Here is a 25408-nt window from a genome sequence, read left to right as displayed (position 1 = left end):
ATTTTACCTAAGGTTTCCCATGAAAAGGAAAATTGTTAGTGAAAAATGAGAATGTATACCAAAGATGGAATCAGAGCTGCTATACTACTGATAATGAATGAAGAAACTGCTCCAAGACCGACTAAAGTATTCATATTCGGGGCTCCTCTACACAAGCTTTGATAACCATCAATAAGAATCTGGCGTCCTGGACCAGCAAGAGCAATCAAAGACAGTGCCATGTGAAAGCCTGTAGTATGGATTATGTGCAACCATGATGGTGTCATGGTTCCAAGGAAATGAGAAGCATGTCCAAGAAGACAAGTGGCACAAAGAGCCCACGAAATAGCAAGTCTATAACCTGTAAAATGCATAAGGTTAGATCAGGTCATTAGGTGCCAAGAATTTTCTGACTATGAAACTGCATGAGAAATTGATCCTCTCTACCATAATGAACACATTCACTAAAGAAAAGCAATATCAAAACTTACCACTATCTTTTAGACGGCCCATTCGTTCTTCTTTTTTATTTTGGGACGATTGATTTCCTTTTCCAGTTGCAAAATCTAATGAGCATGAAATTAAATTATTAAGAATAGAAACATACAATAGATTCTTTATTTCATAACTAATGATTTAATATCAACTGTCATGACCCAAAGGAGGTTTAACATGTTTCCATGGTTTATATGAAAGCAACTAACCTCTGTATCATAGAAAACCATTAAGAAATATACTCTGACCAATAAGCAGCATAACCTATGTAGTAGGTACAGAACTATATAAAAAAGTGTTCAGATCATCAAAGCATAACCTTATACAAGACACAAGATATCTATAAAAGGGATCATATTCATTATGAGCCCTTGTGACATACTCCATCTCTAAAATACATGTACAATACAATGTGTCGAACCAGAGAGAACTCCCATAATAAACAACACAAAGTTTGTGGATTTGCAACAACTGCACCACCACCACTCACCACTCATAACTCAAAATTAAAACAGAAACGTCTTAATCAGAAAGTAATCATTCCTGTGAAATCTGTTATCATACTGTCTTATTCATCTTGTATAGTATCATGACAATATGTCCTGATTAGGTCTTCCAAATGTCCTCCACACTTGTAGAATAGTAGACATTCCTGCCCCCAATGTTTTGGGAATATGCCTGAGGTTCAGACAAATGTTAAAGGTGTTTCTGCAGTGCAACACCAGTACTGGAGTACATCGGGACGAGTTTCCACGATGGGGAAAGATGGGGCCCATTTTCAGGACAACGAGGGGACAGTGGCAAGGGGAGGATAGGGAAGGGAGGGGTGTTGTATAGTATACATATAGAACATGAAATGCTAGTTATGAAATGATGTTTCAGTATAACATTCCAAATTAAAATACTTGAACACAGCAAATTTGCAACATGAACTATAACCATTCAACATTCAATATAGCAACATATTACATACACAATAGTAACATTCAAAATTCAAATAGAAATTCAAGTACCCATCCCAACAGCAGCATGGTTGTGGAATGGTGAAGGTGGGGGTACTCAAGTACTCAAGTACTAGATGTAAGGACATCTCAGGGACGGGTACTTCGAGGGTTGGGAGGGAGGTGCGAGTCCCCATGTTACACTATGTTTCTGTTACTCACTAATGATGATCCTGACAGAGAGGCTCCTGGAGTCATCATCCAACATTGGGAGAAGTCCTCACTATGTGCCTTTAGCTGCTAATAATGCATTACTCAAAATAATGATTTAATACTAAAGCCTTGGCTTATATACTATTAAAAATAAAGGCTTTTGTTATTTATAAAATAAATAACATTAAGCCAAATTTTTAATAAATCAAGGGTTGATCGCAAAGTTGAAAGCATCAAATTAAACCATTTATTATTTTTCTTTGGACTTTAAAGGAGTTTGAATATATCATAAAAACATAACATTTGCCATGAATGGAGCTAACATGGAGAGTCAAACTACACATTCTGAGCAGCAATATCAAATTCAATGAAATAAAAGATTGGGTTGTAACAAACATGATTGAAGCCAAATGCCTATCGTTGACACCAAAGGAGAATGGGGGACAATGGCACACAACAACTCCAAATCTGACTTCTTCCAGCACTAACGTCACCTTCCAGACCCTCACGTGGCTCTCCAAGACCAAACAGCTGCTCTCTAAAATTCCAAGCGCTGGAAGTGAAGGCTGCAATCTGCCCTATAATCAACTCTGTTAATCTGTGCAAGAAATCTGAATGCATTTGATGCTATCAATCCTTATGTGAAAGAAAACTAATTGAATTCCTCTCAACAATCAAGCTCAACTTAAGTCTCAAAATCGTATCTCCCCAATAGAAAATTTCATGCATCTATCAACACCTCAAATGCCTGAATCGTTTGAAGAATTAGCATTCTCCAAGAGAAAACCCTAGTCCAAGCACCGATTTCCAAATTCAGAAGCTCACACCACAGTAATAACAAAAGCAAATGATCATCACAATGATCAATCGTTTTATGAAAGCCTTATATTCAATGTCCAACTCCTTGCCTTCTGCATTTTAAATCATTAAAATATATTTGGCTTCGAAAAAGAAAATTAACTTGATATAAATTAATTCATTTTCCCTTGGAATTGATGTCAATTGCCTAAATGCAATAAATAACCATTAAAGATGGGCTTTTTAGTATCCCACTTGACTATGGATAGTTCTTTAATGTGCAACTTTATAACATTTTCATATAATGCACTCATTTAAATCAATTGGCCCCTTTTAGTGACCACTTTATATTAAAACTGCATTATCCCTGTTCAGTTCGGTTCAGACCTTAAAGGTGTGTAGGTGCTTGCTAAGGTCCAAACACTTGACCCAGCTGGCCTGATTTAAATTCCCAAGAAAATCTTGATTCAATGTTGCAAAGGGAATGGGTTCCGGTTTAAATCTGCAAGTAGCTTCATGGGTTTCCAGAAATCTATACTTTGCAAAGTAAGTACGAGAAATACAAACATGAACTTTCAGCATCCACATGAAAATAATATTTATTGAATCAATACCATAACACCCAAAACTGTTTAGAGTTAGGTTTGAACATTTACTGTAATGTCCCCATTTTTAGTAGGTTCATGCAGTTGGCTTGGTCAGTTCATCATTGTGAGCCTCGTGAGCTGACAGTGGGATGTGAGGGTCTCAGTTGTGGAATTATTAGGCTTTCAATTGGCCTGTGGTGAGTTTGGCTCCGTTTTCAGGGACTTACTATTTATAGTAAGTAAACAGTTGATTCTAATGAGCTCAATTCAATTAAAGGAGTTGAGTGATACTCTCAATTTTTATATCTAGCTTTTGGTTTTGGCTCCAAGGAGTTGCAATCAGATTTGTTGGCCATTTGGAGAAAAGAGAACACTATATCACCTATTGTTTATGATTTCTCAAAAAGATTGGTTGAGTGTTAAATTGAGAAGTTCAAAAACCCATTGACTAAAGAGGAGTTAACTCCAAAAAAGAGCAAGAGCCAAATGAGAAGACAGCAGATTTGTTACATGTCAAGAAACTTGCACACTACATCACAAGTGGGATTAGTAAGGAAAATGATTCATTGCAGCCAAGTAGTGTTGAGGACAAACAAAAAGAAGAGGCTATAGAATTGGAAGAGGGTGACCTAAGTCAAGAAGAGAGTATGTTAGAAACTCAGGATGTAACTTCATATAACAAGGCATTGCTTGATGACGTAGCAGCAGCCTTTTCTTTGCATTCAAAACAATCCAACAAGAAGTTCGATGCCTATGATGATACTGACAACACTCTTGAATGATTTAATGTTGGAATGGATGTAATTGACAATACTCTTTTGGTGAATTTTGAAATGGAAGAAGAGTCGATTGCTACACATGAGCATGAAAAGTGCATGACACATCATCTATTGGGATAGTTGAGTTTAATAATGTTCCTATAGTTATTTACAAATCAGAAAACTTAATGTGTAACAGCCCACATTCCCTCGACGAATTTGAACTGTAATAACCCCAGCTGGTTACAACTTAGACCAACACCAATTTTCCTTACTAAACAGTGTTTGGCATTTCGTCAAGCATTTGGCAAGCATACTCTGATACCAATTTGTATTATTGAATGTATGGGTAAATTGCTCTAATCTGAATTAATCAACAATTTATGTATTTCCAGATAGAAATCGTTTATATTCAATTCCTGTCCCTTGCAAAATCTGCCAGCTAAGTAATCATACCAGTTTACCGATAAACAACTAAACAATTCCTTCAATCATTTGCTCAAAATGCAATTACAAGTTACAATCCATTTATTAAAATAGGGAACATAGAACCTGAAAATGACATGCACAATTCACCCAGCCGCTGCTACACACCACACTGCCATTGACAATCACGATGGGCCAATTCAATGTATGTGCTGCCTAGCAGACTGATCACAACCTCCAGAGCAATCAGCATGGCCTTCAAACATGAAAACGCAGGGCCTATAACTCTCCATGCAGCCACTCAAACGCAGGCCTGTTATGCAGATTGCAAGGCAAATGGTCAAATCGTGGGCCGGTTATGGATATCACAGGTCCTGCAAAATGAGATGCAGGTCTCAAAAACCAAGTTGCAAGCCCTCCAAACTTAATCGCAGGCTGCCAGAGTCAAACGCAGCCCCTGGAAAATGGTTCACAACCTGATATCAGTGATTGCAGGTCACCAGAATTCAACCACAGGCTTCCCAGATTCTAACTACAGCCTGCCCAAGCTTAATCACAGCCACCAATGATGATCACAGACCCAATAAGGGTAATCACAGGTATGGAAAGCCGTCCCAATGCTGCTGTAAATGACATTTGTAGCCTTTTGAATGAGCCACAAATCCCCCAGAACAGATCACAGGTCTTCTAAATTGATGAGTAGTCAATTAATCTTCTCCAAACCAGTCAATTATATTGGCATAACTCCACTTCTCAGTGGTACGGTATAAACAGAAGAGAAGTGATAGCAAATTAACACAAACTCACAGCAACCTATATAAACACGAAAATCTTCTTCCAAAGCAACACAAAGTAAAGTCATGGACGATAATTCAACTAGAATTATTCTCAGAACTAATTCACAATACCTCAGCTGTGAATTGCAATGCACCAGTCGGATTCAAACCCTTATACTTCAGCAAGGGCACAGAAATCATTAACCTTAGAAAATCTCGCTAAATCAACTGTTATCGGTAAAGTTATAAAATAGCCGATGGGTAGATTAGCATGTTGTCGGTAAAATTATAAAATAGCCAATGGGTAGATTAGCATGTTGTCGGTAAAATTATAAAATAGCCGACGGGTAGATTAGCATGTTGTCGGTAAAATTATAAAATAGAAGATGGGTAGATGTAGATTAGCATCCAAAAGGATGCGTGACAGTTGAGTCACCCCTTCGGAATGGTATATGTACAACGTCAGAAATGGACTTTGAATCATGGTGGTAATCATCATTGGAAGCACCATGTAATCTCTTCGGCATATATGCGAATAATAAAAGGAGTATTGTTGTGTTACATGTTCTTGTCTATTGTCTTAATGCATTAAACTATTTACCCCATACAGTAAACATTTGGCACCATTGCCTATTAGGACCGGGTGCTATGAATGCCGAACACATTGAATAAAGATAGAAATAAGTATCTAAAAGATGACAGCGTAAGGGTGGCACGGGAAGTATTAAACTGCACACAGCAAAGCGACCGGAAGCACAAACTCCAACAACTCGCCAAAGGGTACGGCAATGGTGGCACAAGGGGTGACCATGGTACCACGGGAGCACTGACAAACAAAGTGCAGTCGCCAAGTCCATCAAGGGAAAGATTGATAGAAAAAGCTCGAGAAAGGCGAAGGGTGATCAAAGGAACAAAGGAAGAATTGGCAAACTGGTATACGCCCAGGGGTAATCTGGACGGAAGGGAAAGGACCAGTGCAGCTCAAAGTGTCGAAGGAACTCGAGTGTGGGGTGAACTCTTTGTCCCTGATACACCTGACGAGCAGATACAGTTTGGTCGAAACAACCAAATCCTTGCGGAAGCCTTCATGCCACTTGAAAACGTAGGTGTCTGTAACGCGGGTGTTCAGAGCAGCGCGGAAGTACAAAACAACGCAAGTACAAACAACAGCGCACAACAAAAGAAAGAAAGGGTACCGATGGCCAGTCCAAAGGAAAAGTTACCAAAGTTCGACAAGGATGGCACGGCTGACTCGATCAGGCACTGCAAAACTTGCGAAATGATTTGGACAATGAATGGAGAAAACGATCATGAGGAAAGGGCAAGGTAATTTCCAGCCACCTTACGAGGCGTAGCAATCGATTGGTTTTCTGACAACTATCCGGCAAAGCTAACGACATGGGAAAACATAAAGAAGGAATTTATTACAGAGTTTCAACTGCTACGAGATGACAATGGGATAGTAACAAAAAACTACACCACTAAACAAGGGAAAAATGAAACAGTCTGGGTATATGCCAGAAAGTTAAAAGAATTAGTAAATAAAATGGAGAGTAAGCCAGCAGACGGACTGAAATAGAGATGGTTCATTGAAGGACTATGCCCAGAGTTAAGGAAGAAAATGAAGATTGTGTTGCCATCATCATACACCGAAGCATACAATCGGGTGATGGACTTAGAGAGTGAACAGAAAACAAAAAAGAAGAAGAAAAGTAGCTCATCCGACTCAGATGACTCGTCTTCGAAAGAAGATAGCAATGGTGACGAAAAGGACAATAAGAAGGTTCAAGCTCTCTAGAAAGATATGATTAGAATGATGAAGGAATTTAAGAATATGCAAAAAGAGACAAAGGGAAACGAGCTATGGTGCACAGAATGCAAGACAGAAGGTCACACGAAGGGGTCTTGCCCGAAAAACCAATTCTGTGATATCTATCAAATTATGGGACATTCCACAAAAGAATGCCCCCTCAATATGAAAACAAGAGGGCATCAACAAGTGTTGCTGACACAGGAGACTTTCACATCAAGAGGGAGCAGAAACACAAGCAATGATGGTGCCACTTCAAGTGGGTACAGAAATAATAGAAGAGGGCAAAACAACAATACCAACAATAATAATGGGGGCCACAGCCGATTCAGTACGATGCGAACGGTCACCTTGTTGTTTCCCAAAATCGCAGATTGGAAATCCAAGAGCTTGCCACTTCTCTGGTAGGATTTCTCAATCAAATTTTGGCCAACAAATGGAAATTGCTTGGATTCCCCTGCACTTCGGGCTCCACTACACCCAAGCGGGTAAACCTTCACCTCAAACGTTGACTGTCCGATTCAAGGTTTTTCTATAGCGAATTTAAACTTGGAGTTCTTTCGACTGGCAAGGTCCTCGAACTCGATGAAACTGAAACTAATTGCTGAATAATTGATAATTGAATGTTTTGTATAAATTTTGTAAATAATGGAATTGATGCTTGTAGAAGGAATATATAGATTTTTTGACTTCAATTAAAAGACCAGTGCCTTTGCTCATCTGAGCGATAGAGTCAACCTCAGTGAACTTTTATATACAACTTCATAATGTTCAATGGACTTATACTACTAACAATTTTAATAATACAGATGTGACAGACCAATTATAATAAAATCTTGAATTAGTCCAAAGTGAATTTTAACTCCGCTGAGAAGGAGACAAACTGGACAAAGGTACAGAAACAATTTAATATTTCACAACACCTATGACGATCAAATTTAAAATGCTAACTGACCATGTCTACTTATTTGGTATCAAAATCATATACAAAATTCCAAAATATAATTATGAAGGACGATTCGCCTACAGTTTAAATCTCCACGCCATTAAAGATAAACAAGAGACATTTTATTTTATTTAAAAATAAAATAATAGACTTTATATTACAAAATCATAATGTAGCCCTTATCCCTCCTTACAATAATAAAATAAAAATACTCCTTTAGAGTGTATGAATGTAATTGTTCCAATGATGAATGTTGTTCTAAAATACATCTTCTATTTATATCTTCCTATTCTAAAGTTATGACTTTTTAAAATTAAAACTTATACCCCTTCAGAAATAAATCGCACCAATTAGTTTCATCTTTAGACCTTTTCAAAAGTTAATAATCCTCTTTAACTTTAACTTTATGACTTATCAAATAAAATCATACTTCCTCAAGATAATAATTGCTCCTTTTAATTACCATAAACACAATCCCCGGGCTCCTTGTCTAAAAATATAATTGCACTTTTCCAATGGCTTACGAGCACCAACAATTTGCCTAATAATTATTATTGGACTCTATCGGCACATTAATCTTCATTCCTTCAATTACTTTCGAATGCAACCTCAATATTACTTCCTTTTGTAGCAAATAACTTTGTCCATCCATTTTTTAACAATGATTTTATGCACTTCAAAAAGTGCTCTCTGTCTTGGACTTCACCATTAACGCATACTCGACCCGCTGATAATTTCAAGTCATTCCAATTTGGTGGCTCTTGATATTGACTGGCTCTTTGTTTCTGGCCTTCCACACTACTTTTGTCTTCAGTGTGCTGTCCGAATGCCCAGCACTGTATGCTTTTGGCTGCCGAGAAGTGAATGGTGAGGCTGGGTAAGAACGGTGAACAGAGTCTTCATGTCTGTGATTCAACTATATACTTCCGCCCTTGGAATATAACCCTTTTTTATATTGTTTACTACATCCTTGTGGTTAAACCAGTATTTGAACTTTTCAACATCGTGAATGACATTTGCTCATTGGATGAAATCTGTGCATAGACTGTTCCGCTCCATTGCGTCAATACAGGTGGAGTTCGCTGCATCCTATTCTTCAACAGTTGAGGTCCTTTCATAATTTCACTGCTTAGGGTCCGTTTGGTTGCTGGAATATGATTTCAGAATTGGCATCCGGAATTCTTGATTTGGGATTCTAGAACTTGAAATCCAGGTTTCGGTTTTGAGAATTCGATTTGGGCCCATTTGGTTCACCAAGAATTCAATATGAGCACATAAGAGGAAGAAAAGCTAGATAAATTACAAGAACAAAACAATCAAATGTAGATTCAGCCATTCCAACCACCAAATCAACAAGGACCTACAATTTAGATGCAAATAGCAACAGTGCAAGCACAAATTTAAGCAGTCAAGACCACACAAGCATTTGTTGATGCCTGGATCTCCATCTGAAATGTCATTGCCAGGAATCTAGACATATTACGGCAACGAGAAATCCATGCTAGTGATTAATTGTATTTCCCGGGAGGGGTGCGCAACCGTGATCTTGTCCAGCAGGTCACAAGATCAACCCCTAGCGAAGATGGAGCTGCTTCTTTCTCTACAAATGCACGCCAACGCCGACGACAAATCGTACAGGGCGGCCTTTCAGTAGGAGGACAATGATGGGATTTTGGGAACAAGCCTGAGTAAAGATCTCATCAAAGTCGCCGGATACTTTCGAGCAAACAGAGCAAATAGCAACAAATACTTTCAAGCGGTAAACGAAATAGCTTTTGGCGGACACCAAAAATTATTGGTTTCAATAAATATCATATGCCCATTTTATAAAAAATTGGAATTAAAACGGGTTTATCACTAATTCCAAGTATTTGGATGGAAGACGAAATCCACGAAATGGAGTATAAATGAGGATACGGAATCCCATTTTTATCAAATTCTAATTTGCGTTTTGCACACCCAAACTGTGGATTGAAAAGTTCTTAGAATACGGAATTCTAATTCCACCTCAGATCCATGATCCAAACGGGCCCTTAGGGAAGTGACAATACTGCCATGCTTGGGATTGTCTCAATCTGAACTGCTTATGTATTAGGAGTATTTCAATTTGATGCCTCTGCAATTTATGTTAACAAATTTCATATCTGCCATTGTTGCTTTCACGCCTTTCAAGAACCTTTGTCATAATCTCAGACATATCTAGTGAATTTCTTTGTCTTTAAATCCTAACGACACTGGAGTCAACTATTTCTAGGCAGCGATTCAAGGTTTATACTCCATGTCAATTATCACGGTAATTATTTGTGTGGCTAAACTTTAAGAATCTAGAATTATTTGACTTGAATAGTCACAACACTTTCAAGGCTTTAGATATACATCTTCGAATGCCCAAGTTTCAAGTTTATTCGTTCCTCTTTGTGTAGTCATAGATATTATCACTGTTACTTGATTTTCTTAAAGGTTGCAAAGCTAATATTTATAGTGAATCTAACTACATAACTTGCTCAACTCATTAATATGAACAAGTGAGGATGGCATGTCTCCTACGATTAGAAACATCACTTTTAACAAACTGAACATCAACACATCCAAGACTCAACAAACATCAGGCCTGTGAATAATCTGTGGTTCAAATCGAGCATCAGCAATACATCTTTTAAGTCTTTAACATTAATCCTCAAATGGAGATCCTTAATTCACAAAAATTTTGAGCTCCATCACACCCGATGGTTCAATGCCGAGCATGCAATTTGTGGGGCCACTTTGCACAGAACTGTACATCAACAAATGCACCAAAGTTGTTATGCAGATGGTGCGGTCTTGGAAATCATGAAGATGCCAAGTGCCCGAAATCAGGAGTGAATTTGATCAACATCGGTGCGGACGAAGAAGTCTTGGCAATCACCCGTAAACAAGAAAAACTATACCCCGACCAGACGGAAGAAAAGAGGAGATTGGAAGAAGCGCAAGTAGAAATTGAGAAAGCAACGCAAGTAGAGAAATCACAATTGAAGGACACTATCGATACCTCAACGAGGAACTATGTAAAACAAAGCATCATAAGGCAGATATTACAAACTGAAATACCAGTCAAGTTAAATACCTGATCCTCACAATGCCTCAGCTACGGACAGCACTCACGAACATAGCCCCGACTGCTAAACTACCAAGAGAACATGGAAGGGAGAAGGAAAGTGGAGCAAGTGCAGCGGACCCAATGCTAGTAGCACTCACATCCGGATGGCATCCGGCGGTCGTAGAGATGGGTATATTAGGAACGGTCCTCTCAGACACAATTGTGGATGGAGGTTCCGAGGTAAAATTCCTACTAGAAGATACCCGGAAGAAGTTGGGACAGTTGACATTGTGGCCACCTACATTCCAATTACTAACAACGGACCAACACAACATTAAACCTCTCGGGATCCTGATGGCACAACCAGTGACTATTGGGACACAGTCATTCCTTCACAATGAGCTCATATTTATATTCCCCCTAAGTCATTTGTTTCCCTAACAAAATTCCACTTAAGAAGCTTCACCAATGTAATATTCCTATTATAAAATAAATTATGTATCAAACTATTGTTAATGGACCAATTGATTTAATATATCTCGGACCTATTTTTATTTTGTTTCCATAGTTTGTGTCGCCGTCAGCTATCTTTGTACACCCTCGGAAAGTTTTTCCAACGAGTATTTAAGCACGGCTTGTAGGTAGTTTTTAGGTATGCAATTTGGATTTAATATATCTTGGGATCCTGATGGCACAACCACTGACTATTGGAACACAGTCGTTCCTTCACAATGAGTTCATATTTATATTCCCCCTAAGGCATTTGTTTCCCTAACAAAATTCCACTTAAGAAGCTTCACCAATGTAATATTCTCATTATAAAATAAATTATGTATCAAACTATTGTTAATGGGCCAATTGATTTAATATATCTCAGACCCATTTTTATTTTGTTTCTGTAGTTTGTGTCGCTGTCGGCTATCTTTGTACACCCTCGAAAAGTTTTCCAGATGGGTATTTAAGCACGGCTTGTAGGTAGTTTTTAGGTATGCAATTTGGATTATTTCTTTATTCTGCAAATTCCAATTGAGATTCTCTGTTGTTCGCCATTTCAAAAGTGAAAGGTTTCGGTGGGATTCAACCCTCACCCTATTCCGTCTTTGTACTGCTTGGCTCAGATCTGATAAATCGGAGCATTATCTGTATGTGGAAATATCATTACTATTGGGTAACAAGTGTGTATCTTTTGAGCTTTGGCTTCTACAAATTATTCGTGTTTAATATATGTTATTCTGCATTCTAAGTGGCATCGTCAAACCGCCTTGCATCACCTCGACTCCCATACACCCTCCTATACCATCGTACGGGTACATTGGCCTCCACTTCAGCACCCAACCATCATTGTACAAATTACAGCAAATATCGTACGGATTCATATACCTCCATACGGCCAACTCCCACAATTGCTCCCACACACCATATGGCCATTTTGTACGGCCATCCCCTATCTCCACCATATGGCCTTAATACTGTATGGTCACTGCACATTCCACTTCCCTCCACCGTACTGTCTCAACTCTATACCGTACACCATCCTCACTCTCGTACGGCCACCACATAGACACCGTACGGCCAACCCATTGACACCATACGGCCTTGCTCTAGCACTGTAGGGACTTCTTGGATGGCGAAATCCGTACTTTTTCTCCTCTCTCCACCGTACAGATCCATTCATTATACTATCACACCGTACAGGTTTTCTGAGCTCATCTTCGTCAATTATCTAGTCCTCCGTACTTGGGAATATTACAGTGGTATCAGAACGCTTCGATCCTACCAACCTGTGCACAGTGAATAAGAGTATATAGCCGGAAGAGACAAAGAACCCATTCCGTTGATAGAATGGTTGTCAAACCGGAACCAACAGCTGTTGAACTCGTGGCACTACTGAGAGAACTTGCAAAGAATCAAGCACAAATCACCGATACTCAGCGACTCGTGGAAGAGACTCTCAAGAAGTTGGCAGACAATCAAATATCCGAAGAACAAAATGGTTACAGCACGGACTCAATGTCAAGTAAAACAAACCCTCATCTAGCACGTTCTCGACCTTCTATGTCATCTTTTCAGACACCACACGGAGGGAAACAACCAACCTTTGAAGAGATACAAGAAAAACTGAGACAAGATTGGAAGAATGTGAATTTTGAGGAAGATATATCCTACAAAGATTACACAGATCTGAGAATGAGATATTCGGGAGGCCGAAATAGAGAATATTTTGACGATGATCTCAGAAGAAAGTTGAGTAAAGTAAATCCATCTCCATTTGATGGATCCGGATCCAAATCTGCACAAGCGTGGGTAATGAAGGTCAATACCTACTTCCAACTTAATCCCATGCTAGAAGAAGCAATTAAATTTGCGGCACTGCACTTAGAGGGAGTTGCGCATAAATGGTGGCATCACGGCACCATCACACTGGGGCATGATCAAATAAATACTTATGCGAAATTCACTAGGAGATTGATAGATCGATTTGATGGTAAAGATCGCAGAACTCAATTTCAAAGATTTGGCACAGCCGAGACAAACTGGATCGGTCGACCAATACATTGCGGAATTTCAGAAACTCTTTGTTTTGGTCAAGAACATTTCTGAAAGAAGACGAGTAGTGCTCTTCATAGACGGATTGACCGAACCACTAAAAGGTTCGGTAAAGGGGTTCAATCCTACCATCCTGTTGTAGGCCATTAAGAAGGCACGGAGTATGGCATCATCATCGACCTCATCCTCTCGAAGTCATCATCTGAGGGACAAAGATAATAAACCTCAGCCCAAGAAGCCGTCATTAGACAAAGCTACCAGACAGGAACTCTGAAGGAAGAAATTATGTTTCAACTGCAAGCGACCTTGGGAACCTAGCCACAAATGCCTCGAAAAAGGAAAAATACACTACATTGAGGTCGTGTTCGATGAGGAGGACAAACAGGAAGAAACACTCGCTGAAGACAACCAACATTATGACAACACGAACATGGTTAGTCTGAACCGTACGGAAAGGATTGCAGTGTTGGTACGACGAGGAGGGACTATCGCCCTGGCTGGTAGCCCGAGGTGCACAGTTTTTCGTGTACGGGAACCCTTCAAGGACAAAGGGTTATGGTGATGCTTAATAGCGGAGCCACTCTAAACTTCATAAACTCATCTTTGGTGAAGCAAAGAGGTCTACCTACAAAGATGCACACAAGATTTCAGGTCAAGTTTGTCAAAGGGACTCTTCTGCCCTGCACACACCTTGTTCCTCCGCTAAGTATCACAATGGCGAATCACATGGTGACCAAGGATTTCTTCATAGTGGACCTTCATGAAATGGAGGTTATTTTGGGCATACAGTGGATGGAGACACTTGATGAATACACTCAAAGCTTCAAACGGATGAATTTCACTTTTGTTGTCGATGGAAAGAAGGTTGTTCTCTGTGGAATGACAAATGAGGGTCCGAAGTAAGTTTCTGCACATCGGATGGAGGCAATTTTTCGACGTGATGACGTTGTGTGGCCTGCACATTGTTTTGTCTCGACGAAACCTATAAAAGGGCAATGTACACCTCAACAGGAGGATGATCTCTAGGATATTTTGAATAAACATGATAAAGTTTTCATTGACATTCCTCAAGGCATACCACCTCATCGAGGGTTTGAACATACTATTGAGTTGGAAGCTGAAGCCAAGCCAGTCATAACCACACCCTACCATCATCTCAAAAAATTCAAAGATGAGATCAAAAAGACTATTCAGGAACTGCTAGAGCAAGGATGGATCCGTCTCAGTTCTAGCCCCTTCGCATCATCAATAGTCTTGATCAAGAAGAAGGACAAGACGATGCGCATGTGTGTGGACTATCATGCATTGAACAAAAAAACAATAAAGAATAGATATCTCATTCCAAGGATAGATGCGTTGTTGGATGAATTACATGGTGCAGTCTATTTTTCGAAAATAGATCTTCGTTTTGGATACCATCAAATCCGCATAAGGGAGGAAGACATAGAAAAGATGGCCTTTTGTTGTCACTGCGAGCATTATAAGTTTTTGGTCATGCTGTTCGGATTGACAAATGCACCTGCTACGTTCCAATCATGCATGAGTCGCATCTTCAACAAACAACTACGTAAGTACTTGCTAGTATTTTTTATGACATTCTTATTTATAGCAGGACATGGGAGGAGCACCTGAAGCATCTAGATGAAGTCTTAAGGATCATGAAGGAGCAATCTTTGTTCAATAAACAATCCAAGTGTGAATTCGGTATGACAGAAACATTGTAACTGGGGCATGTTGTCAGTAAATATGGAGTTCAAGTTCATCAGGAGAAGATTTAGGCTATCCTTGATTGGCCTCCCCAAAGATCACTCACGGAATTGCGAGGATTCTTCGGACTGTGCAATTATTACCAGAGGTTCATTAAAGGGTTCTCTCAACTCAGCGCACCCTTAACAGATCTGACAAGGAAGGGGTCTTTCCAGTGGAATGAAAGGGCACAACTCACTTTTGATAAGCTAAAAGAGCCAATGAGCACTTGTCCCGTACTTGCATTTCCTGATTTCACTTGACCATTCATTCTAGAGTGCAATGCATCTGGAGAAGGCATTGGCATGGTACTGATGTAGGATAGACACCCCATAGCTTATGAGAGCAAAAAGCTTACACAAACGGAACGCTTATATTCCATCTACGACAAAGAAATGTTAGCCATCATACATGCACTAACCAAGTTTTAGCAATATCTAGTGGATGCCAAGTTTGTCGTCCATACGGATCACAACAATTTGAGATATTTTCTAGAGCAACAGGACTTGAACAAGAGGCAACAAAAAAGTGTAAGCAAGGTTCAGGCCTTTGATTCTGACATTGAATATTTGAAAGGAAAGAACAATGTAGTTGCAGATGCCTTGTCCAAGAAACCCGTCATCTGCTCATTAAACCAGATTTCAACTGACTAAAAGGCACATTTGTTGGTAAAGTATTCCAAAAACACATTTACCTATGAGCTAATGGATGGCAACACCCAGGATAATCGGTACAAAGTGGTGGATGACATCATTTACTATAAGAGTCAGATATTTTTAGTGCCGGAATCCAAATTGAAACAGAAAATCATGAAGGAAGAACATGACTCACCCTTAGCAAGACACTCAAGCTTCCTCAAAACTTACAGAAGTCTCAGGGAGAGGTTTTCATGAAAAGGACTTAAAGGAGATGCATTGCAGTATGTAAGAGAGTGTGCAATCTACCAGCAGAACAAATCCGAACATACTCTACCCGTCAAGCTACTGTAACCTCTGCTAATTCCAAAACAAAAGTGGGAAAGTATCTCAATGGATTTCATAATTGGACTTCACAAGGTGAACGGAAAAGATTGTATCTTTATGGTGGTTGACAGATTGACAAAGTACGCACATTTCTTCGCCATTCCCTTAGATTTTTAAGCTACACAAGTTGTCGATTTGTTTTTTAGATAAGTATTTCATCTGCACAGGTTACCCCGAAACATCGTCAGTGATTGGGACAGGCAAATCATCAATGTTTTCTGGAAAAAATTGTTTTGGTTGGCAGGGACAGAATTGTCACCAAGTACTAGTTACCGCTCTCAAACAGACAGGCAGACGAAGATTGTGAACAAGTGGCTCTAAGGTTACCTTTGGAACTATGTTTCGGCACAACAACAGGCATTGGTCAAATGGATACACCTAGGGGAATATTGTTACAATACCACATACCACATGTCCATCGGAATGGCACCATTGAAAGCTCTATACGGATACGAAACCCTTTCCTTCATTAACACAGTTCTAGGTGACAGTCGCGCACCAAGGGCAAGGGACTAGCTTCAAGAGGGATAGGACATCCTAAGGTGCTTGAAAGAAAACTTATAGCGGGCACAAAATCAACAGAATATGTACACCGATAGACACAGAATGGAGAGAAGTTTCTAAGCAGGAGACGTGGCCTATCTCAGGCTCTAGCTATATCGACAATCCTCATTAAAGGAAAAGGGAAAAGAAAAATTGAAGCCACGATTTTATGGCCCCCATCGTGTAGTTCGTCGCATTGGTGAAGTCATGTACGAGCTGGAACTTCTAGAGGGAAGTCGTATTCATGACGTTTTTCATGTTTCATGCCTGAAGGTCATAGGGCAGAACATCATGATAGCCATAAACCTTCCACTGCTCAATGAAGAAGAAAAGCTTATTTTGGAACCAGCCGAGATCATCGAAGTACGAGAGAAGACCCTGTGGAACTGCACGGTGAAGGAATATTTGGTGCGTTGGAAACACTTGTCGTTGGACGACGCGACTTGGGAGAGCGAGCACATTCTTCAGCAACCAGTATTGCATTTGCTTGAGGACAAGCAAAATTTGGGACGGGAGGACTATAATGTTCCCGTTATAATTAAATCATTAATCAAACTATTGTTGATGGGCCGATTGATTTAATATATCTCGAACCTATTTTTGTTTTGATTTCGTAATTTGTGTTGCCATCGGCTATCTTTGTACACTCTCGAAAAGTTTTCCCCAACAGGTATTTAAGCACGGCTTGTAGGTAGTCATTAGGTATGTGATTTGATTATATTTCTTTGAATTGCAAATTCCCGTTGGGATTCTCTGTTGTTCGCCATTTCAAGAGTGAAAGATCTTCCTTATCTAGCTTGTGCAATTTCGGTGGGATCCAACCCTCACCCTATTTCATTGTTGCATGTAATACTTCGCTCGGATCTGGCAAATCGGAGCACCATCTTTTGGCAACCATTAATTGAAAGATATTCTTGTTCAAATCTCCATTCTTGTTTGGCATTGCTGAATGAATTCAAGATTGATAGTTTTGGTGCATGATTGAAATTGTTTTCCATCCGTACCCCATCCGTCATTCGCCACATTCACTAAAACTTTCGTACTACATATCTATACGACCTTAGAGTTCACCATACTGTCTCCGTATACATATCAGACAGCCTCCATATACATATCATACGGCATGCAATTTTCGTACCACCTATCCATACGGCATCAGAGATCATTGTACTGCCTTCCATCCTATCGTACGCCCTCCATACACATATGGTACGACCTCCATAGATACACCGTACGGCTTCATTACTGCCCTTGTGTAGCAACATACTACTACTATACGGCCATCATCTTGTCCCCCCCTCACCTACCTTACCATACGGCTTCATTTCCTAACCGTACGACCATCTTCTTGCTACCGTACAGTCACTATAGTCTTGCCAATCTACCATATGGAGGGAATTCTAATTGTTGGGGGCTTACCATAAGGCAGTACGGCCACTCCCCTTGCTCCTTCGAAAGCCATTTCTGAAATCTAATGGAAATACTTAGATAGGAACATTACAGCAACTCTAGCACAGAGAACTAACCATGGGTTAGATCACCCGGTTTATTTTGCTAGTTGGCTATTGTCAAAAGAGAAAAAGAATTATATAGTACAACAGAAAGGAAAGCCCTCGGAATGGTGTACGTCATGCAAAAGTTTAGGCATTACTTGCTAGCGACACTATTTGTATTCCATGTGGATCACCAAGATCTGATATATCTAGTGAATAAGAGTTGATGATTGCTCCTCCTACAAGAGTTCACATTTAGCTACATGGTACATCCCACAAAAAGTCACATGAGTGCGGACAATCTCTCAAGGATTAACTCAGGAGAACCATCGAAGGGAGTAAATGATGACTTTCCCGATGCACACTTGTTTCAGATTGTCGTACTTCCATCTTGGTATACAAGCATTGGGGAATACCTATCAACAGGACAGTTTATGAGGGAAATGCAACCGAATGAACAAAGGAAGCTCATGCTGAGAAGCCGAACGTTTCAATTGGTTAACGTGTTACTGAATAAGATGGGACCAAACCAATTCTTTTCGAAATGTGTTATGGAAGAAGTGTCGAAAATATTGAGAGAAGCACATGAAGGTCCTAGGGGTGGACGCATGGAGCTAGACACAACAGCACGGAAAATACTTCTAGCAAGGTTGTGGTGACCTACTTTGTATAACGACACCAGGGAATGGGTAGTGGACTACGACACTTGCCAGAGGGCGGGAAAGACATTGAAGAGGGACTTTATGACACTTAACCCGTCGAATGTGCGAGAACTCTTTGAACAATGGGGGTGGGACTTTTTCGGAACTTGGTAAGTAAATCTCGGAGGTGTCAATATATTGTCGTAGCAACCAAATATCTCATGAAATAGGTCGAGGCACGGGCCCTACCAGACAACTCAGCAGTATCGCAAAATTTATCTATGAACAAATAATCACCAGGTATGGCATTCCGATACAGCTAAGAAGTGACTAGGGAGGGCATTTTGTGAATCATGTCATTCAATTGCTCACAATAGAGTTCACAATCTGTCATTCCTTTTCAAGCCCATACTACTCGAGAGAAAATGGGCAGGCTGAATCAATAAATAAGATATTTGTATCAATGATCTAGAAGTCATATGGTGTCAAAGGTGAGGATTGGAAGGAAAAGCTACCATTTGTGTTATGGGCCTACCACACCACGTATAAGATCACGACAGGACAGACTCCATTTCAATAGATGTACGAACAGAAGGCCATGTGCCGATTGAGTTCATGGTGCCAAGCCTAAGGATTGCAATCGAGAACAGGTTGGATGATATGGAGAGCCTGAGAGAAAGGCTATACAATCTGAATAAGCTCAACGAACAGTGGTTAATGGCACAGTGGGTCACTAAAGTATCTCAGCTCAAGTGCAAAGCATGGCATGATAAACATCTAAAGCTAACAAAATTCATGTCAGACCAACTTGTACTAAAGTATAACGAGCGTGATGAGATTAAACCGGTCAAGTTCAAGGTCAAGTGGGTTGGACCCTATAAAGTACGCGAAGTGGACAATAATGGAGCAATCAAATTATGGACCTTAGATGGGAAGGAGATCATTGATCCAATTAATGGTTCGAAACTAAAAATTTACCATCAAAGGCATGAATGATGGAGAGACGATGGCTCACAAGGTAGTTTAGACTTAGGAAATACTTTTCTTTTTTTTTTAATTAAAAAATTACATATATCTCTTTCAAAAATATAGTCTGAAATTTTACAAAACACAAGTAAATAAACTGGGGTCGTACGACCACATATAAGTCTATTCTGTATGACATTGACAAAGTATCTGAAGCATTGAAGTACCCGAAGCATTGAAGTGCCCGAAGCATTGACAAAGTACCCAAAGCATTGATAAAGTATTTGAAGCATTGAAGTACCCGAAGCATTGATAAAGTATATAAGCATTTAAGTACCCAAAGCAATGACAAAGTATCCAAAACATTTTTAAAGTACCCGAAGCATTGATGAAGTATCCAAAGCATTGACAAAGTACCTAAAGCATCAACAAAGTACCGGAAGCATTGATAGAGTACCTGAAGCAATGAATTAGTTTTCGAAGCAAACGCAGAGTACCTGAAGCACTGGAAAGAACACATATATATTATTGTACCTTTCAAACCAAAGCATACAGTACCAAGCAAGAGCATATTACCGCTATTGTGCGGTTTGGTTTGGAAGATACGGTGCTATATATGTGTTCTGTCCAGTGCTTCAAGTACTCTGCGTTTGCTTCCAAAACTATTTCATTGCTTCAGGCATTCTATCAATGCTTCGGGTACTTCGGCAATGCTTGTGTTTTAGCATTTAAGAGTTTCTTAAATTTGTATGTTTTATTTCCGAAAACAGCATAAAGAAAGATAAGAATCATCTCAAGAAAAATATTTAATAATTGTGTACTGAAACCTATGAAAGGAATCAACAAATAGAAACATACAATACTTCTTGCAGAAAAAAAAAACTATTTTTAATAGGCCTCTCACATTATTTCTAAAACAATAACAGTTTTGTTTAAATATTAATATTTGAATTTAAAATTTCACTGGAGATGGGAAATAAATACTATTGAAATATGAAGCAATGGCATTGAGTGGTGGCAGAGGTTCTAAACAAAAATACCTCGCTATGTACTAAATTTGAAAACTTCAATCACAGGACTTATTCTCTCCTTTGTCCATAAAGTGGATTTTAACAGAAATTACAGCTTTATGCAAGAATAATAAGACATACCTCTAACACTAGATGTGAACCCACAACTGGTTAAATGGTTTGCAAGGCTTTCTCCAAAATCCTTTTGCCAATTATTTGTTGCTTGCATTTCTGGAACTGTCCAGACAGCTGCTGTCTCTGTTGCAAGATTTACACTGGCAGAAGCCACTTGTGGCTGTTTCAAAGTTTACAAGACAAAATCTGTAGCATTAGAAAATTAAGCACTGGACAAATGACAACTAGCACAAAGACCATGACAGATACCATCCCTTTAAATGTTAATCTAGTTATTACTTCAATCGAGGATTTGACATTCAATTTCTACAGATAAAAAAGGCATGCAAGTGCTAATAACTTTTTATCTGGAAAGGATCATTGATGGAGAAATTAAACTTATGAGTGCTCAAATATACATTAGGTAGCAGCATCTTATGGGTGGCACCCAAATCCAATGAAAGTTTAGAAAAACATAGGAATCTACATTGTAAAAGTGCATGTAATAGGGCAGTCCATGTTTTAGATCACGTTGAACACAAGAATAGACCATTAGCTCCTGACTAGGATATCTGACTGGAACGGCCAAACTTTAAGCAAGCCTGATGTTTGAACAAATATATAACATCCCCAAATAGGGATACTATGAAAAGATAACAATTTCTAGAGCTGGGGTTCAAAAATCTAGACACATATTTGCATATAAATATTTTCATTACAAACCCAGAATTCTGATCAGATTCAGACTTTGTAGCCAAAAGATATTGATTTTAGTTTAATTCTGAGCTTAGCCAAAAGATAACGTGAAATAAGTAGGTTGCATGTGATATACAAGTCCTAATCATACAAATTGTTATAGTTACAATGCAGGTAAGCACAGAATATTTTTTTAAATGACTCACAAGTAGACCCTATATCATTTGTTTATGTTATAATAAAACTTGAATTTTTTTCCTACTTTTGTAAGACTTGAAACTGTCAATTACAACCAGCATTGCACGCAGATAATCCAACATAATGCCGCGTTTCTGTTATTGGAGAAGGCCCTAGGTTAAAAAGACAAAACACGTTTCAATGTATTACTATGGCAGATTACCCTACACCTATACAAACAATGCCAAAACTCATAATATCATTATAAATATGAAAGCAAATCATTAAACTAAGATTTGTACAATTTACCTATCAATTAGAAAGCAAAATTTATAACTTTCTGTTTCAAATTTTCCATACTTTTTGTTCCAATTTGCAATGTAACATGTGCTCAACATATATTTTGCCATGAAGAGTCCTAAGCACTTTCAAGTTTTTTATATGCTTTTTGACATAGCACAACATCTATACTAGCTAAGAAACTTCATAAACTAATAATGCACTTGCCTGCTTTTCTAATATGCATTTGACTGATGCTGCACAGCCACCACAAGACATTCCCTGATATGGAAAAAGAACATGTAAAATGCAACCAGCAAAATGATCAGTAGAAATAATTAGCTCCATCTAAAATATCAAACTATCAATGAAAAAAATATATTTATGAACTTTACTTCTGTTCCTTTCTAGAGGTTATGCACAAATATTATGCATTAGCATGTGATGAACAAGCATGTGAACAGGGTCAATAAGCTTAAAACTCTAGACAGCACTTTAAACCCGTGTCGCATATTATTCGTACAATTATAAGGTACAGGATCAAACATGTTTGTATGTTAATTAAACCCATAACAATCATATGCCACACCATTCTCATTTTACCAAATTGGATCAAGATATTTATTATTATATCATCTATTCCAACATCCAAACTCGAGTTTAGGGAGGTTGGTCAGAGTCCATAAAAGGAGGTTCTAATATGCCAATCCTGATAATTAAACCCAAAACAATCCTGTGCCACGCCATTGTCATTTTACCAACATATTCCAAAATCCAAACTCAAGTTTAGGGACATTAGTCAAGGCCATGCAAGGAGGTTCTAATATGCCAATCCTGATGTGCTGGTGGATCAGAACCTAAAATATGTCCTTAGCTAATAACCTTTATACTCTACTTTCTTTCGATAATGTAAACTAATTATACATTCTCCTTGGTGCTGCACTGAGTAAGGATCATTCCAAGTACTTTTAATCAGAGTGCCTAACAGCCATAAAGAACATTTTGACACATGAAAGCCTTAATAACAATCAAAAGTTTACTAACCAGATAGACATTTGAGATGCATTTACATAAAAGAACTCATAAAAAAAAGTCATTTTAGCATGACGAACACCCTTAGCTCCATCTAATGCTCCTACTGACGGTGCAGTGACACATCACAATGTGATATTGAAATGGCGAGCAGCCTTAATTGTTCCAGATCCAGCAAATAGCCCATTCACTTGGACCCACTGATTGTGTATTTCAGGACTCCATCTGAAATGTAACCTGATAGACATTGAAGCTCTGAGATTAGACATCTTTTAAGGTGTAACAAAAGTTGAAAAGGAAAAGTGTGTGCAGCATCCTCCCTTCTTATTCTTTCCGTGCTGAGAATGTACTTTATGAGCTCAGTTAGGTTTAAAATGTCTTATTAACAACTGAAAAGGATAGCCAGTCCTTCCGGAGAGGTCTAGAACTCAATGGATTATAAGAGACCATTACAAGTGGATTGTTGTTTGTTTGGAATTAAATTGCCTACTGGGATGTGCATCATTATCTTCAACAAGGCTGAGATTGGGTGTTGGAAAGGGAAAGGGAGGAGCATTGTCACATTTGATGTCCAATTAACCTAGATGTAGTTGGGTAATGTAGGGTAGTTCTCTTATCCAGAAACAAGGAGACAGAAATGCTAAAGTTTTTTCTTGTAGTAGAGAGAAGTGAAGGATTATCCTATTCCTAGCAACCAATTCAGCAGTAGCAATTACTTGAATGGGAAAGACAGAATTACAAACAGTGCCCGAGGAGAGCAAAACAGAACAACAAACCAAACAACCAACTAGCTGCTCCAAGCAGCTGAGAAAAAGCCCAAACAGAAGGATAGGCCCTAGGGCGAGAAGGAGACCCATGCCCTAGGGCAGCAATAACATTTGCTTTGTCAGAAAAGGAAAGTGAATTCTTTCATCTCTTCCAACTTTCCAAGTAGTGCTATATCAAATCTTGGTACCATTGCTCGTGATTCATCTATACAAGGCTGCCTATGAACATGCAAAGTACCACAAGCTGCTAAAAAAAGGCAGCTATTTGCTAAGCCAGTGAATGGTTTCATCTGAAAGGTTTCATTGCTAGCTAGTTTATTTAGGTAGGTTTTCTTTTTTTAATGGGTGCATTTGGTGCAGACAAATACTGTTTTTATCTTTTATAGGAGCATGATCAGAATGTGTGGAATCAATCATCCTTTCAAGGTGAGATCTTCTCCTTTGAAATATTCATCTAGGATGATGATAACGAGTTCCATATCTAAATTGTAGGCTCCCTTTGTTTTAGGCTAAGTTACCGATTCGGATGCAGATTCCGAAGCTAATACGGGATGCAGGGATTTTTTCTTTTTTTGGATGCGGATGCGGGAGGAAATGTGTGTGTGTGTGTGTGCATATGCAAAGAAATGCAAGAATATACAAAAACAAATCATTTGATAATATGACTATGAATCTATGATACTTAACCCTTTATCAAAATTCAAAATATTTCAAAATTCATATGATATATCAATATCAATATGTGCTTGTCCAACATTAGCGTTTAGTCTTGACTCTTAAACAATAAGTTCAAATAGGTCATGTTCAAGATTCCAACAAAATAAAATTTAAAAACATAGTTAATGATTGAAGTCTGAAGATTCAATCAATCAGAGCCTGACTCTAATCATAGGCATTTGCAAGAAAATCCACATTCTCATTATCATCTCCAACTGCTGAAAGATCATTTGAACCAAGCATGGTTCCACTTATGCTAGATGCGTCATGTGCCACACTATCATCATCACCGTCTCCAACTGTAACAAGATCATGAAGTGTTGCATCCAAATCTGCACACTCTAGGGCTACATCCCAAAGCTTTGTTGCCCCTTCCTTGTGATGATCATTCTTACGTGACAAAAGACGCAAGTTGGTGTGGACAAAGACCAAGTCCTCAGCTTTCTTGGAGCCCAACCGGTTGTGCTTCACTGAATGGATAAAGGAGTATGTACTCCAATTCCTTTCAGCAGCAAAAGAACTAGCAACCTATATAGTTGTCACAAAGCATACAAATGAAAAGCAAATTAATTTTATAGAATGTGTGAAACATTAAATTCTAGAATGCAAGTGTAAACATAAAAGTTTAAAACAAATTTACAAAACAAAATAAAAATCCTACTTGTGATAGGACCTTGATTGCAAGAGGTTGAAGATGCTTGAAAGGTTGACCATACATGTACCACCATGTGATAGCTCCCATTCTATTTGGGTCCTTTAGTGCAAATGGAGAATGCCTTAACCCCGAAGCAAACAACCCAAATTCTTCCATCACTTTTTCATGCATTTCTTCTAGTGGGAAGAGTCTTGTAAG

The 25408-nt window shown here is 38.8% G+C and overlaps 1 protein-coding gene across 2 annotated transcripts in view; it reads right to left on the bottom strand.

The window, feature by feature from the left end:
- PAA1 (P-type ATP-ase 1) overlaps window positions 1–25408 on the bottom strand; it is a 271870-nt gene that overhangs the window by 208538 nt on the left and 37924 nt on the right. For both annotated transcript variants that reach the window (XR_016358675.1, XM_089809766.1), the window contains exons 2-5: window positions 22268–22321; window positions 20915–21068; window positions 471–545; window positions 60–340 (exon numbers count right to left, since the gene is read on the bottom strand). Coding sequence is in view for 1 of the 2 variants with exons in the window: in XM_089809766.1 (XP_089665892.1) it covers window positions 60–340; window positions 471–545; window positions 20915–21068; window positions 22268–22321 (564 nt within the window). In the remaining variant the exon portion in view is untranslated. The remainder of the gene's footprint in view (window positions 1–59; window positions 341–470; window positions 546–20914; window positions 21069–22267; window positions 22322–25408) is intronic.

Source organism: Cupressus sempervirens, chromosome 11 (assembly GCF_028749045.1).
Source record: "Cupressus sempervirens isolate cs-2001-9-10 chromosome 11, ASM2874904v1, whole genome shotgun sequence".
NCBI lineage: Eukaryota > Viridiplantae > Streptophyta > Pinopsida > Cupressales > Cupressaceae > Cupressus > Cupressus sempervirens.
This window is presented reverse-complemented; position numbering and strand designations above follow the sequence as displayed.